The following is a 16,698-nucleotide window of genomic DNA, read 5'->3' on the forward strand; positions in this document are numbered from 1 at the left end:
CTGAATGCAAAGGCAAAAAGCAAACATGATCCAAGATAATCCTGAAGAAAAACAAAGTTGGAGGAATGACTCTACTGGATGCCAGGATTCTTTTATTTATTTATTTTTGGCTGCACCACACTGCATGCAGGGATCCTAGTTTCCCAACCAGGGACTGAACCTGTGCCCCGCAGTGGAAGCACGGAGCCCTAACCACTGGACAACCAGTGGAGTCCCCAGGATTCATTTTAAAGTTACAATAAATGAGAGAGTGTAGTATTTGCACAATGATAGTCTAACAGGACAAAGCAAGAGAACACAGATGGGGACAGATACATAGCTTTATGGAAACCTGATTCATGACAAAGATGACCATGCAAGCAGTAGGGAAATGGCCCTAGGTAACTGGAATCAGAATCTTAACCCCTACCTCATACCATACTTAACAAGGCAGCACATCACTTCACCGGGCTCACTCATTTTCCAGCCCTTCACTGGCTCCCAGTCATTCTCTCAGGCCACTAAAAAAGGGGGAATATCACCTAAAAAACCACCACCACCACCACCAACAGCAACACCTCAGCCCTCAATCTGTATGTCAAAGGGAAACATACCTATTTCAGATAGGGTAAGAAAAGAATAAAGAACCAACCTACCTTATCAGAGAAAACTGAATGACTGTCTGGACAGCACCACTGTGAGAATAAAATGAACTCTAATGGATGCCAGATGTGCCACCCAGACACCCTCTTCTGGACTGAAGCACTCATTCTCCAGTCGCTCAAGAGCAACCTCAGCTGAAGAAAGCTGCCTTGCCAATAGCACCCCCACTCCCTGAGAGCAGCCTGTATTCCAAGCCTGTGTGTCTGTGCAGGGATATAAAAGCCAGGGGCTTTCACCCCAATTCAAGACAACTCTGTAGAGCCCTTCCAGCTCCAGAGGGCCTGGGATCAGGCTTTGTTGTGATAAAGCACAGCCCAGCTTCTCCCTCTACCTAATCCTGCTTCCCTCACTCCCCAACAGGGGTGGGTCCCAAGAGCTCCACCCAGTATACTTCCCCTGTACCTGAGAGTCTCCTTGCCCAGTAATACAACCTGCAACATGAAGCAAAATAATAAAACCACAACATAAACAAACAACAACAACAAAAGGCTTACAGAAGGAAGACAAAGAGATCAGCCTAGAAGAGAATATAACACAGAGAGAGAAGGCACCCTTTGTAATTGCTTCCAGCTACGGAACACCTTAATAAGAAGATATCAATAAAACAAGAGCTCAAAATTGAGATAACAAAGCAATCAAGTGAGATGAAAAGGGGACCTACAGATCTAAGGAAAGCAACTGAGGATCAAAACAACATAACTGGGGGCTTCCCTGGTGGCGCTGTGGTTGAGAATCTGCCTGCCAATGCAGGGACACGGGTTCGAGCCCTGGTCTGGGAGGATCCCACATGCCACAGAGCAACTAGGCCCGTGAGCCACAACTACTGAGCCTGCGCGTCTGCAGCCTGTGCTCTGCAACAACAGAGGCCGCGATAGTGAGAGGCCCGTGCACTGCAATGAAGAGTGGCCCCCGCTTGCCACAACTAGAGAAAGCCCTCGCACAGAAACGAAGACCCAACACAGCAAAAATAAATTAATTAACAAACTCCTACCCTCAACATCTTCTTTAAAAAAAAAACAACATAACTGGGGGAGGACCTTCAAGATGGTGGAGGAATAAGACGTGGAGATCACCTTCCTCCCCACAAATACATCAAAAATACATCTACATGTGGAACAACTCATACAGAACACCTACTGAATGCTGGCAGAAGACCTCAGACTTCCCAAAAGGCAAGAAAATCCCCACACACCTGGGTAGGGCAAAAGAAAAAAGAAAAAACAGAGACAAAAGAATAGGGACAGGACCTGCACCAGTGGGAGGGAGCTGTGAAGGAGGAAAAGTTTCCACACACTAGGAAGGACCTTCACTGGTGGGGACGGGGGGTGGGGGTGGGGGGAAGCTTCGCAGCCAGGGAGGAGAGCGCAGCAACAGGGATGCAGAGGGCAAAGCGGAGAGATTCCTGCACAGAGGATCAGGGCCGACCAGCACTCACCAGCCTGAGAGGCTTGTCTGCTCACTTGCAGGGGCGGGTGGGGGCTGAGAGCTGAGGCTCAGGATTCGGGGCTTAGATCGCAGGTAGAGGACCGGGGTTGGCGGCGTGAACACAGCCTGAAGGGGGCTAGTGTGCCACGGCTAGCCAGGAGGGAGTCCGGGAAAAAGGCTGGACTTGCCTAAGAGGCAAGAGACCATTGTTTCCGGGTACGGGATTAGAGGGGATTCCCTGCCTGTCTGACCACAGAGGGCAGAGCACCGCCTAAACAAGCTCCAGGGAAAGGCGCAAGCCACAGCTATCAGCGTGGACACCTGACACGGACATGAAACGCCAACGCTGCTACTGCAGCCACCAAGAAGCCTGTGTGCAAGCACAGGTCACTATCCACACCTCCCCTCCGGGAGCCTGTGCAGCCCACCACTGCCAGAGTAGTTACAATGTCACGCTGTTACAATGTCAAGCCGGCCTCTGCCGCTTCAGGCTCACCCCACGTTCCGTACCCCACCCTCCCCACAACCTGAGTGAGCCAGAGCCCCCTAATCAGCCGCTCCTTTAACCCCCTCCTGTCTGAGGGAAGAAAAGACGCCCTCAGATGACCTCTACGCAGAGGCGGGGCCAAATCCAAAGCTGAACCCCAGGAGCTGTGCAAACAAAGAAGAGAAAGGGAAATCTCTCCCAGCAGCCTCAGGAGCAGCAGATTAAATCTCCACAATCAACTTGATGTACCCTACATCTGTGGAATACCTGAATAGACAACGAATCATCCCAAAATTGAGGTGGTGGACTTTAGGAGCAACTGTACACTTGGGGTTTGCTGTATGTGAATGACTAATTTCCGATTTTTATGATTATCTTAATTTAGTTTTTAATGCTTGTTATAATTGGTGGATTTGTTTATTGGTTTGGTTGCTCTCTTTCTTTTTTTATTACCTTCTTAATTTTCATAATTTTTTATTTTAATAACTTTATTAATTTATTTTTTTCTTGATTGCTTGCTTTTTTTCCTCCCTTTTCTTCTGAGCCATGTGGCTGACACTTGGTACTCCAGCCAGGTCTCAGGACTGAGCCTCTGAGGTGGGAGAGCCAAGTTCAGGACATTGACCCACCAGAGATCTCCTGGCCCCACATGATATCAATGGGCAAGAGCTCTCCCAGAGATCTCCATCTCAACGCAAAGACCCAGTTCCACTCAACGACTAGCAAGCTCCAGTGCTGGACACCCCATGCCAAACAACTAGCAAGACATGAACACAACCCTACCCATTAGCAGAGAGGCTGCCTAAAATCATACTAAGTTCACAGATACCCCAAAACACACCACCGGACGTGGTCCTGCCCACCAGAAAGACAAGATCCAGCCTCATCCACCAGAACACAGGCACCAGTCGCCTTCACAAGGAAGCCTCAAGGAGCCACTGAACCAACCTTACCCACTGGGGGCAGACACCAAAAACTACAGGAACTACGAAACTGCAGCCTGCAAAAAGGAGACACCAAATGCAGTAAGTTAAGCAAAATGAGAAGACAGAGAAATAGGCAGCAGATGAAGGACCGAAGTAAAAATCCACCAGACCAAACAAAGGAAGAGGAAATAGGCAGTGTACCTGAAAAAGAATTCAGAGTAATGATAGTAAATACGATCCAAAATCTTGGAAATAGAACGGAGAAAATACAAGAAACGTTTCACAAGGACCTAGAAGAAGTAAAGAGCAAACAAACAATAATGAACAACACAATAAATGAAATTAAAAACACTCTAAAAGGAATCAATAGTACAATAAGTGAGGCAGAAGAATTGATAAGTGACCTGGAAGATAAAACAATGGAAATAACTACCACAGAGCAGAATAAAGAAAAAAGAATTTAAAGAATTGAGAACAGTCTCAGAGACCTCGGAGACAACATTAAACACACCAACATTCAAATTATAGGGGCCCCAGAAGAAGAAGAGAAAAAGAAAGGGACTGAGAAAATATTTTGAAGAGATTATAGTTGAAAACTTCCCTAATATGGGAAAGGAAAGAGTCAGTCAAGTCCAGGAAGTTCAGAGAGTCCCATACAGGATAAATCCAAGGAGAAACATGCCAAGACACATATTAATCAAACCATCAAAAATTAAATACAAAGAAAAATGTTAAAAGCAGCAAGGGAAAAGCAACAAATAACATACAAGGGAATCCCCATAAGGTTAACAGCTGATCGTTCAGCAGAAACTCTGCAAGTCAGAAGGGAGTGGCAGGACATATTTAAAGTGATGAAAGGGAAAAACCAACAACCAAGATTACTCTACCCAGCAAGGATCTCATTCAGATTCAATGGAGAAATTAAAACCTTTACAGACAAGCAAAAGCTAAGAGAATCAATCACCACCAAACCAGCTTTACAACAAATGCTAAAGGAACTTCTCTAGGTGGAAACACAAGAGAAGGAAAAGACCTACAAAAACAAACCCAAAACAATTAAGAAAATGGTAATAGGAATATATATACTGATAATTACCTTAAATGTAAATGGATTAAATGCTCCAACCAAAAGACATAGACCAGCTGAATGGATACAAAAACAAGATCCGTATATATGCTGTCTACAAGAGACCCACTTCAGACCTAGGGACACATACAGACTGAAAGTGAGGGGATGGAAAAAGATATTCCATGCAAATGGAAATCAAAAGAAAGGTGAAGTAGCAATACTCATATCAGATAAAATAGACTTTAAAATAAAGACTGTTACAAGACACAAGGAAGGACACTACGTAATGATCAAGGGATCATTCCAAGAAGAAGATATGAGAATTATAAATATATATGCACCCAACATAGGAGCACCTCAATACATAAGGCAAACGCTAACAGCCATAAAAGGGGAAATCGACAGTAACATACTAATAGTAGGGGACTTTAACACCCCACTTTCACCAATGGACAGATCATCCAAAATGAAAATAAAAACGGAAACACAAGCTTTAAATGACACATTAGACCAGATGGACTTAATTGATACTTATAGGACATTCCATCCAAAAACAACAGAATACACTTTCTTCTCAAGAGCACATGGAACATTCTCCAGGATAGATCATATCTTGGCTCACAAATCAAGCCTTGGTAAATTTAGGAAAACTGAAATCGTATCTAGTATCTTTTCTGACCACAATGCTGTGAGACTACATATTAATTACAGGAAAAAATCTGTAAAATATACAAACACATGGAGGCTAACAATACACTACTAAATAACCAGGAGATCACTGAAGAAATCAAGAGGAAATCAAAAAATACCTAGAAACAAGTGACAATGAAAACACGGTGACACAAAACCTATGGGATGCCGCAAAAGCAGTTCTAAGAGGGGAGTTTATAGCAATACAATCCTACCTCAAGAGACAAGAAACATCTCAAATAAACAACCTAATTTTAAACCTAAAGCAATTAGAGAAAGAAGAACAAAAAAACCCCAAAGTTAGCAAAAGGAAAGAAAACATAAAGATCAGATCAGAAATGAACGAAAAAGAAATGAAGGAAACAATAGCAAAGATCAATGAAACTACAAGCTGGTTCTTTGAGAAGATAAAGAAAATTGATAAACCATTAGCCAGATTCATCAAGAAAAACAGGGAGAAGACTCAATAGAATTAGAAATGAAAAAGGAGAAGTAACAACTGACACTGCAGAAATACAAAGGATCATGAGAGATTAGTACAAGAAACTATATGCCAATAAAATGGAAAACCTGGAAGAAATGGACAAATTCTTAGAAAAGCACAACCTTCTGAGACTGAATCAGGAAGAAATAGTAAATATGAACAGACCAATCACAAGTAATGAAATTGAAACTGTGATTAAAAATCTTCCAACAAACAAAAGCCCAGGACCAGAAGTCTTCACAGGCAAATTCTATCAAACATTTAGAGAAGAGCTAACATCTATCCTTCTCAAACTCTTTCAAAATATAGCAGAGGGCGGAACACTCCCAAACTCATTCTACAAGACCACCATCACCCTGATACCAAAAACAGACAAAGATGTCACAAAGAAAGGAAACTACAGGCCAATATCACTGATGAGATAGATGCAAAAATCCTCAACAAAATACTAGCAAACAGAATCCAACAGCACATTAAAAGGATGATCAAGTGGGGTTTATCCCAGGAATGCAAGGATTCTTCAATATACACAAATCAATCAATGTGATACACACCATAGTAACAAACTGAAGGTAAAAACCATATGATAATCTGAATAGATGCAGAAAAGGCTTTTGTCAAAATTCAACACTCATTTATGATAAAAACCATCCAGAAAGTAGGCACAGAGGGAACTTACCTCAACATAATAAAGGCCATATATGACAAACCCACAGCCAACATTGTTCTCAATGGTGAAAAAGTGAAACCATTTTCTCTAAGATCAGGAATAAGACACGACTTCCCACTCTCACCACTATTATTCAACATAGTTTTGGAAGTTTCAGCCACAGCAATCAGAGAAGAAAAGGAAATAAAAGGAATCCAAATCAGAAAAGATGAAGCAAAGCTGTCACTGTTTGCAGATGACATTATATTATATGTAGAGAATCCTAAAGATGCTACCAGAAAACTACCTGAGCTAATCAATGAGCTTGACAAAGTAGCAGGATACAAAATTAATGCACAGAAATCTCTTGCCTTCCTATACACTGATGATGAAAACATCTGAAAGAGAAATTAAGGAAACACTTCCATTCACCATTGCAACAAAGAGAATAAAATACCTAGGAATAAACCTACCTAGGGAGACAAAGGCCTGTATGCAGAAAACTATAAGACACTGATAAAAGAAATTAAAAGTGATACAAACAGATGGAGAGATATACCATGTTCTTGGATTGGAAGAATCAACATTGTGAAAGTGACTATACTCCCCAAAGCAAATCTATAGATTCAATGCAATCCCTGTCAAACTACCACTGGCATTTTGCACAGAACTAGAACAAAAAGTTTCACAATTTGTATGGAAACACAAAAGACCCCAAATAACCTAAGCAATCTTGAGAAAGAAAAATAGAGATGGAGGAATCAGGCGCCTGAACCTCAGACTATACTACAAAGCTACAGTAATCAAGACAGTATGGTACTGGCACAAAAACAGAAATGTAGATCAGTCGAACAGGATAGAAAGCCCAGAGATAAACCCATGCACATATGGTCACCTTATCTTTGATAAAGGAGGCAAGAATATACAATGGAGAAAAGGCAGCCTCTTCAATAAGTGGTGCTGGGAAAACTGGACAGCTACTTGTAAAAGAATGAAATTAGAACACTCCCTAACACCGTACACAAGAATAAACTCAAAATGGATTAAAGACCTAAATGTAAGGCCAGACACTATAAAACACTTAGAGAAAAACATAGGCAGAACACTCTATGACATAAACCACAGCAAGATCCTTTTTTACCCACCTCCTAGAGTAATGGAAATAAAAACAAAAATAAACAAATGGGACCTAATGAAACTTAAAAGCTCTTGCACAGCAATGAAACCATAAACAATACAAAAAGACAACCCTCAGAATGGGAGAAAATATTTGCAAATGAAGCAACTGACAAAGGATTACTCTCCAAAATATACAAGAAGCTCATGCAGCTCAATATCAAAAAAAAAACCCAATCTATAAATGGGCAGAAGACCTAAGTAGACATTTCTCCAAAGAAGATATACAGATTGCCAACAAACACACGAAAGGATGCTCAACATCACTAATCATTGGAGAAATGCAAATCAAAACCACAATGAGATATCATCTCACACCGGTCAGAATGGCCATCATCAAAAAATCTACAAATAAATGCTGGAGTGGGTGTGGAGAAAAGGGAGCCCTCTTGCACTGTTGGTAGGAATGTAAATTCATACAGCCACTATGGAGAACAGTATAGAGGTTCCTTAAAAAACTAAAAATAGAACTACCATACAACCCAGCAATCCCACTACTGGGCCTGTACCCTGAGAATTCCATAATTCAAAAAGAGTCAAGTACCACAATGTTCACTGCAGCAGTATTTACTATAGCCAGGACATAGAAGCAACCTAAGTGTCCATCAACAGATGAATGGATAAAGAAGATGTGGCTCATATATACAATGGAATATTACTCAGCCATAAAAAGAAACGAAATTGAGTTATTTATAGTGAGGTGGACGGACCTAGAGCCTGTCATACAGAGTGAAGTAAGTCAGAAAGAGAAAAACAAATACTGTATGCTAACACATATATATGGAATCTAAAAAAAAAGGTTCTGAAGCACCTAGAGGCAGGACAGGAATAAAGACGCAGATGTAGAGAATGGACTTGAGGACACGGGGAGGGGGAAGGTTAAGCTAGGAAGAAGTGAGAGCGTGGCATGGACATATATACACTATGAAATGTAAAATAGATAGCTAGTGGGAAGCAGCCGTATAGCACAGGGAGATCAGCTCAGTGCTTTGTGAACACCTAGATGGGTGGGATAGGGAGTGTGGGAGGGAGACGCAAGAGGGTGGGGATATGGGGATATATGTATACATATAGCTGATTCACTTTTTTATACAGCAGAAACTAACAAAACATTGTAAGGCAATTATACTCCAATAAAGATGTAAGAAAAAACACACATAACTGCCACATGAACCATTTAGAAACAACACAGAACTAAGTGGCCACTGCTTTAAACTGAATTACCAAGATGAGGTAATCACAGTGAATGAGTAGGGAAAAGACAAACTCTCAAACATAAACAGATATAGAAGACAGATACCAGCAGAGAGGGCTAATTGCTGTGCTGTTCTCTCAGTAAAGAGAGAAAATGATTAAACTATAAAAGGCAAATTTGTTTCCTTGACATGGGGAGAATAAGTAAACTCTCCAGATCTAAGAGCACACTTGTTGTAGAAAAAGCTGTTAAGAATATTCAACACGATTAATACAGCAGCCATGAACTCTCCATAAAAATACTACCATACATCAGAATCAACCAATTAGGAATCAAATCAAAATAATGAACTCTGGAATGGAGACACTGTGATAAAAGGGTGCTGACTACTGTATCCATTTAATATGGAACAGATTCAAACAACTGTGGGATTATAATTACACAATAGGATGCTACACTGTAAAAGAAGACACGGAGGGGCGGAAACATGGGAAGAAGTATGCAAACGTCATCATTCATAGCAGAGAAGCCATATATACCATCAGAAATTGAAAAATATATATATTTGAACGTCAACAATTCTTTTTGTTGAACTCTAATTTCTCTTTTCTCCATTCAGTTCAGTTAAACTACATTTCATACGTGCATGCAACTTGCAGTCCTCACCTTAAGTAAGCCTTCAAACACAGCCAGCATGACTAATGGTAGCACAGTCCCTCATATGATGCAAGCTGAAGTTTACAGGGTCGGCTATAACGTGGTCTTGCCAAAAACTGTTTAATCTGAATGTAATCAAGCCTTTAGATCTAACTTTCAGTTTAAAAAACAGAGAGTAAGTTAAGTGAGACTTCAAAAAATAAATTAGACAACCCATAATATGGGACACTTTACAACACACCTGGCCCAGGCTTTTCAAATTCAGTTTCAGGGGAAAGAGGTGGAACAGGGGACTTTTCTAGATGAAAATAAACTAAAAAGACATAACTGTGTGCGTTGCATGAATTTTGATTGGATCTTAATTCAAATGTTTAAAACAACCATAAAAACATCTTGGGGAGGGCTTCCCTGGTGGCGCAGTGGTTGAGAGTCCGCCTGCCGATGCAGGGGACACGGGTTCGTGCCCCGGTCCGGGAAGATTCCACATGCCGCGGAGCGGCTGGGCCCGTGAGCCATGGCCGCTGGGCCTGCGCGTCCGGAGCCTGTGCTCCGCAACGGGAGAGGCCACAACAGTGAGAGGCCCGCATACCGCAAAAAAAAAAAAAATAATAATAATAATAATCTTGGGGAATAATTGGAATGATTATAGATTTGGTATTAGATTATTTTAGGAAATTACTGTTAAATTTGTTAAGAACAAAAAGGATACTACGTAGGAGAATATCCATATTTCAGGAGAGGCATGTTGAAATATCTGAGTGTAGTGTCATGATGTATGCAGCTTATATTCAATCATTCAGGGGAAAATGCAAATATAGCAAAATGTTAATTACTGAACCTCAGTGGTATGTGTATGGGTGTTCATTGTACTTTGCTTTCCACTTTTCTGTGTGCTTGAAACTTTTCATAATAAAAAGTGGTGGAGGGACTTAGGTGATCCTCAAAAAATTAAATAAATAAAAGCCCCCCGCACTCCATTTCCCACTCCTTTTTGGATTAAAGAAAACAATTTATAAAGAAATGAGTAAATAAGCAGCATCTATAATATATACTTTATATAAAAAGTAATTCAGTCTATTAATCTTTCTCCAATCCATCCATCTATCTAAAAAGATGTCTGAAGTTATCGCCTAATGTCAATTTAGTAATTTTTTTAAATTTTACCCTAATATTTTTCTTTTGTTTGAATTCTTTATCATGATCACACAGAATGACTTTTCTTTAAAAAAATATTGATTCTAGGTAGTGGGACTATGCAATATTATTACTGTCTTCTTCGTACATTTCTGTATTTAAATAACTCCCAATTTTAACTGAATTATTTTAGGAGTGAATGCAAGGAAGTAAAGACAGTGTGTGTGCACAACTCTTTGAAGAGTCGGACTCTGAAAGGAACAGAGAAATGAGCACCCATGTGGATGGGTGGGTTAATAACCCAAGGGAGGGTTATTTTTGCTTGAGAAACCTAAACATGTTTTAAGCCGGTAGAGAGAGCTTGCTGACGCAGAATAGAGGAGGATAATGAAAGGAGCCGGCAGAAGGGGACATCCAGAAGTGGGGAGCTGGACCTTCCACAGGAACAAGAGGCTCCCTCCATCACAGCAGAAAGGGGACATCGTCTGACGGTTTCAATTTCCTCAATGAAGTGTCAGAGGAGAGTGGAGGATGGGGGTGTGGGAGGTTTCAGGGTAAAAGAGAAAGTGGGCAGGAGTCCTTTCTGTGACAAGGAAAGCAATCCCCCAGAAGAAACTAGCAGGTGGTACTAGAGCCGGTTGAAGCTTGTGATCATCAATTCAACATCAACCCAGCCAGCCCGGAAGTGTTTTTTCTCCCAGGACAGTCGGAGCTGCTCAATGCTGAAGGAAGGATGCAGAAGGTAGGCTGTGCAGGACAAGTACCAGCCAAGATGGGAGCTGGAAAGGAGCCTTGTGGCTTCCAGCGCAGGGGCCCTCCTGCTGGACCAGGAGGGAAGGGATGCCTGAAGGGTGATGTGGCAGAAATGAGCTGGGTTGCAGCGCAGAGTGTGGACATCCTGCACAGGGACTGGAGTGGCTGGCAGGGTCACACTGAGCACATGGCCCTAGGAGTGACCACGGGATGTGGGACAAGGCGGGCTGTGATGGTTCAGCGTGCGTATCCCAAAGTCCTGAAGGCTTATGCGAGTCTGGGTGGAGAGGAATACCAGGACTCCACTAAATGAGCCACAGAAGCTCAGGAGCCATTACAGAGAGGACAGAAAGTGAGTGCTGAGTCTGGACTCTCCACAGAGCAGGGGCAGTGGGAAGCTACGAGGACTCAACTCCACCTCCTGGCCACACCTGGGGTGTGAACAGGATCCAGCTCCTTTCCAGGGGTCAAATGGAACAGCATCTTCAGGAGAGAGCCGGTTTTCATCAGAGTAAGAGAAAATTAGGGTTGTTTTTGTTCTTTAATATAGACTTCCAGCACCCACCACTGGAGAATCGGATTCAATATCTTTAAAAAAAAAAAAAAAAAAACTCTCCAAGTGATTCACATTACCAAGCAAGTTTGGAAACCACTGTGTGAAATGATCCTAAAGCCTTCGATTGCATAAAAGTAGACACACAGCAAATATGGAGCAAATACTTGTTGAACTGAATATAGCTAAGTTTATATTTTTTATTAAGCATCATTAGTAAATCTTCACATGTCATAGAGAACAGTATTAAAATAGCAACAAGGGCTTCCCTGGTGGCGCAGTGGTTGAGAGTCCGCCTGCCGATGTAGGGGACACGGGTTCGTGCCCCGGTCCGGGAAGATCCCACATGCCGCGGAGCAGCTAGGCCTGTGAACCATGGCCGCTGAGCCTGCGCGTCCGGAGCCTGTGCTCCGCAACGGGAGAGGCCACAACAGTGAGAGGCCTGCGTGCCACAAAAAAAAAAAAAAAAAGCAACAAAAATAACAACTCCAGACTGCCTGCACAACCCTCATGAATGTGATTCCGAAGAACCACTAGTGTCACCAAGTGGCCACAGATTCGTGCTTCTCCGTCTCACCCCAACAGGGTCTGACAGTCCAAGTCCTTCAAAGGCTCTCTCTGTCCAGCCAGGTAAATTTAGCATCTCAACGACCTAAAACTAACAAATAACTAAGACCACCCATCAGTCTTGTGCCCCAACCAGACACAATCTACTCAAACTGTAAGAGAAAAAAACATCCCCTGAGCTACATTCCCGTAATCCTGCAGATTAGGTGACTACAGAAAGGTCCTTCCTTCTATCCTACAACACAACATTCTGTCCTCAAACAGCTAATGTTTGGATCAGATTTCCATGGTTTATTGTTATAACCAAATCACCCCAACCCTCTTCCCCTCAAAAACGTGCTCCTAAACTATTTTGAAATGAGAGAATAAACAATGTTTTTTGAACAGGGCCCTCCAACTGTATATTACATTACGGAAATGTGAAATATCTGCTTATAAGGTTATAAGGGGCTTTGGCTTGCTGAGATAAAAACTCAACTTCCTCCTTCAATCATGGAACTCAAAATTTTAAAGATGAAAAGGCTAGAGCATGAGATGTCTCATATAAATTCTTTCTGGTCGGACACTATCCTTCATCTTCCCAGCACTTAACCAGTGTTCACTGGTCCTGCTTCCAACAAGAAGACATATGTTTTTGGAGGCACTGACTGCCGTGGTCAGCGAGCACACTACTTAGTCAAGAGCAGAAAGCAGAGACTTATCTTCAGACTTCAACTGACGTAACTGTCAACACTCCCCCAAAGCCTATAATAGCATTCTCTTGTTTTTTACGGTAGGTGTTTAAGTTTTCTTTTTCTTTCATTTGCTTGCATTGTATATGAAATGATCCATGTTTATGTATCTATTCATTCTAATTTCTTTGAGGGAGGGTTTCTGTTCCCCACGGACACCAGCAAGCATGCTGCAACACACGAATAGACCTTGAAGAATATCAGTAGCCCTAGGAACACCAGAAACTAACCCAAATCCATCCCTTCCCTCCATATCCACTGCTACCCTCCACCCCAGTCCAAGCCACCACTTAAAATTATCTAGAATATTACAATCCATTCCTGGCTCCAATACCATCAGTTTTTCGCCCACCCAAGAGCCAAAGAAATCTTGTTAATCATACAAATGATGACATGTCACTACCCATGCTAAAACCTTCCAAGGGACTCCCAATTGCATTTAGACTAAAATGAAAACTATTTATCATGGTCTCTCTACCTCCACCCTGGTCTCCCAATATCTGCTCTCAACACAGCAGCTAGAGGGAGTTAGATCATGTTACTCCTTTGCTTGACACCTTCCAGAAGCTCCCTCAGAGCTTCCGCAGTGGCCACAAAGGCCCTACACAATCTAGAAATCCATTACCCTGGGACCCTATCTAGTACCATTCCCACCTAAACTCCTTCCTCTTCCATGCTGGAATGTTCTTCCCCCATCTCCCTCACATTATTCATCCCTTGGCTCAACTGTCACCTCCTTAATGAGACTTCACTGATCATGCTGAGACTGAAAACTCTTCCCCATGCCCATAGTCCCTAATTCCCTTTCCTTATTTTTTTCTCCTGACCACACAGCTGCATCTGACTTAATATAAATTCTACCAGTTTATTTACTGATCCACTAGAAGGCTCTGGGTACGCTCCAGCAATATGGATGGATGCTTCACGACATATGGAATTTTGATCTGCTTTGTTCACTTCTGTATCGCAAATGCCTAGAACAGTGCCTGGCATATAACAGGTGCTTAGTGAATATTACTGAATGAATGAAGGAACTGATTCTGCCTTCCCTGCCTACCTCCACGTTGTCTTTCCTACCTTCTACCACTTGCTCATTCTAGCCAGAATGACATTCTCTCTGTTCCTCCAGCAGGCGAAGCTCATGCCCACTTCAGCACATTTTCTTCTGTGTGTAATGCTCTAGCCCCAACCATTCCACCCCAGGCACTCTCATGGCATACCTGAAATCACCTTGCTTATTCATGAGCCCACCTGTTTATTTTCTGTCTCTACCGCTGATATGGAATCTCCACAGCAGGAGCTTTGCGTTTTTCACAGCTGCTTCCCTGGTGCCAGTGATGGGCTTGGCACATAGTAGGTGCTTGGTAAATATCTGTTAGAGGTGGAACCAGCCAAGCTCATGTAGGTCTCAGCTTTTGCAAGTATAAAATAAAAAGAAGATACTCTTGACAGTCTCTTTGGGCTGAAGATACTCTAAGGTCTCTTTGGGCTCTTTATAAAATTCTGATTTTACATTTTTGCAGCACAGTATAGTTTACAAGGAGCCCTCACTTCTGACAGCTCGCACAGAGATCTGGGAGGTAATTCAGAGTTGTAATTATCCAGCTTTTGCATCTGAAAAAACGACTCTGAGGCTGGCCTAAGAGGCACAGCTATTAAATGGTGGAGCTGGGTCTAAATTCACAGCTCTTTCAATGCCAATACAACGAAAGGAGAATTAAATAGGATTTTCTAGTCTTTACAAATAGGTTCAAGGAACTACAAATTTGCTGGTTTACTGCACATTCATCCAAAAAAGTATAGAATATGAATTTTTAATTGTTTTCCCCATTTTTCCATGAACATGCTGATAATCTGAGAATGAATGGTCAAACAATGCGAATAAACTTATCCACTCAGGACTTTTCTGATGGTTGAACATCTTGATTTGTATAAAGAACAGTCACATTTGAAGAACACATTCAGATCACTTGCTCCAGCTCACCGGCACTTGTGAAAGCACTGGGAGGTAGCTCTACAAGCACAGTTGCGAGGAATGTCCTACAGCAGTAAGTGGCGGTGAGGTGTGCCCGCACCCACTGAGAGTAGAATGACTTTGCTAGGTTGTGGTTTGGTTTTCAGAACACTGAAGGTCCCGACCCTGTGAAAACGTGGTCCATGTGCCGAGCACACAGCCGCCCACATTGGCACGGGAGTCAGCAGTGAGGCTCCCCGCTCGCTGTTCCCGCCCGCCCGTTGACCAGGGCGCGGCCAAGGTGCACCGAGGGCAGGGGCAGCCCCGCCGCTCTCCCCCACCCGGGGACCTCGGAGGTCGGGGCAGCTCCCGCCGGACGGCGCGGCGCCGTAACGGGAAGGTCCCGGGACAGGTCGCCGCGGAGCAGCCGGGGGCCCCCGCGGACTCCGCCCGGACCTCTGGCGCCCGCCTCACCGGTAGGTGGTCAGCAGCGCCTTGTTAACCAGCACGAGGAGGAAGGAGCAGGTCCCGTAGAAGAGTGCAGACAGTAGCTTGGCCACCCGGGAGGGCAGCCGCGCGGAGGCGTGGTCCGTACCCGCACCCTCGGCCTGGCGGCCTGCCGTCATGTCCCGCAGCTGCCAGTATCGGCCGCACTCCGGCCTGCGCTGCCCCAGTTCCGTCCCCGCCCCCGCCCCCGGCAGGCGCTGGAGAGGGCGCGGCCGAAACAGGAAGGGCCGCGGCGGGAACCCTGCAACCCCGAGAGCCCTGCCGGGCGCCCCACGCTGCCGGCGCGGGAGGAGCGGGTTCGGCTGCAGTTCGTCCTCAAAAGCACCACTCTCTGTGTCTAAAAGGAGAACAGAGACGGGTTTGGGAGAGTTTAAAGACCCTACCTTCCTCCAAACTGCTGCCTTGGTGAGAAGCGTTAAGACTTAGGGTTTGTTTTGCTTTCTTTTTTTCCAATATTTTTAACTGACAATTTACATACAATGAAATGCAGATTTTACGAGTCCACAGTCGATGTTTTGACAAATGCATACACCCGTGTAACCACCCAAGTCAAAACATAGAACATTTCCATCACCCCAAAAAGTGCCCTTTGTGTCCCACTGGTCGACCCCCCCCATTTCATTCTGATTTCTACTACCCTAGGTTAGATTTGCCTTTTCAGAAAATTCGTATAAATGAGCATGTACTCTTTCAAGGCTCTTTTCGCTTTTATTATTTTTGTGACTCACCCATGTTCGAGTCTTTTCATTGTTGAGTAGTACCACAATTTGTCTATCCATTCACTAGGTAGGTGGTGGGCATGTTTGGTTGTTTCCAGTTTAGGGCTATTACCAAAAAAATGCTTCCATGAACATTCGTGTACAAGTTTTTTTGTGTGAACGTATATTTTCATTTATCTTCGGGAAATACCTAGGAGTGGAATGGCTAGGGGTATAGTGGGTGCAAAGTCTCCAGGCTTTTCTTGCCTCTGGGTGCTTTAAGGCAGGTTCTCCCCCTACCCATTTCTTTTCTACATGGGTGCATCTAAACATCAGGTTATTGTTCATGTTAACTGAAGGAGGGCCTCCCAGAACTGCCTACTCTGACCAGTCTACCTGGT

The 16,698-nt window shown here is 43.4% G+C and overlaps 1 protein-coding gene across 6 annotated transcripts in view; it reads right to left on the bottom strand.

The window, feature by feature from the left end:
* SLC35D2 (solute carrier family 35 member D2) overlaps positions 1 to 15,764 on the bottom strand; it is a 53,863-nt gene extending 38,099 nt beyond the window's left edge. For 4 of the 6 annotated variants that reach the window (XM_067744834.1, XM_067744833.1, XM_067744831.1 and 1 more), the window contains exon 1: positions 15,567 to 15,764. In XM_067744834.1, the coding sequence (XP_067600935.1) occupies positions 15,567 to 15,718 (152 nt within the window). In that variant the 5' untranslated portion in view covers positions 15,719 to 15,764. Of the gene's footprint in view, positions 1 to 14,389; positions 15,376 to 15,548 lie in introns of those variants that run through there. The other 2 variants (XM_067744836.1, XM_067744837.1) reach the window with 2 other exon arrangements.
* Between the last annotated feature and the right edge of the window lie 934 nt (positions 15,765 to 16,698).

The sequence above is a fragment of the Pseudorca crassidens genome, chromosome 7 (assembly GCF_039906515.1).
Source record: "Pseudorca crassidens isolate mPseCra1 chromosome 7, mPseCra1.hap1, whole genome shotgun sequence".
In the NCBI taxonomy this organism is placed as follows: domain Eukaryota; kingdom Metazoa; phylum Chordata; class Mammalia; order Artiodactyla; family Delphinidae; genus Pseudorca; species Pseudorca crassidens.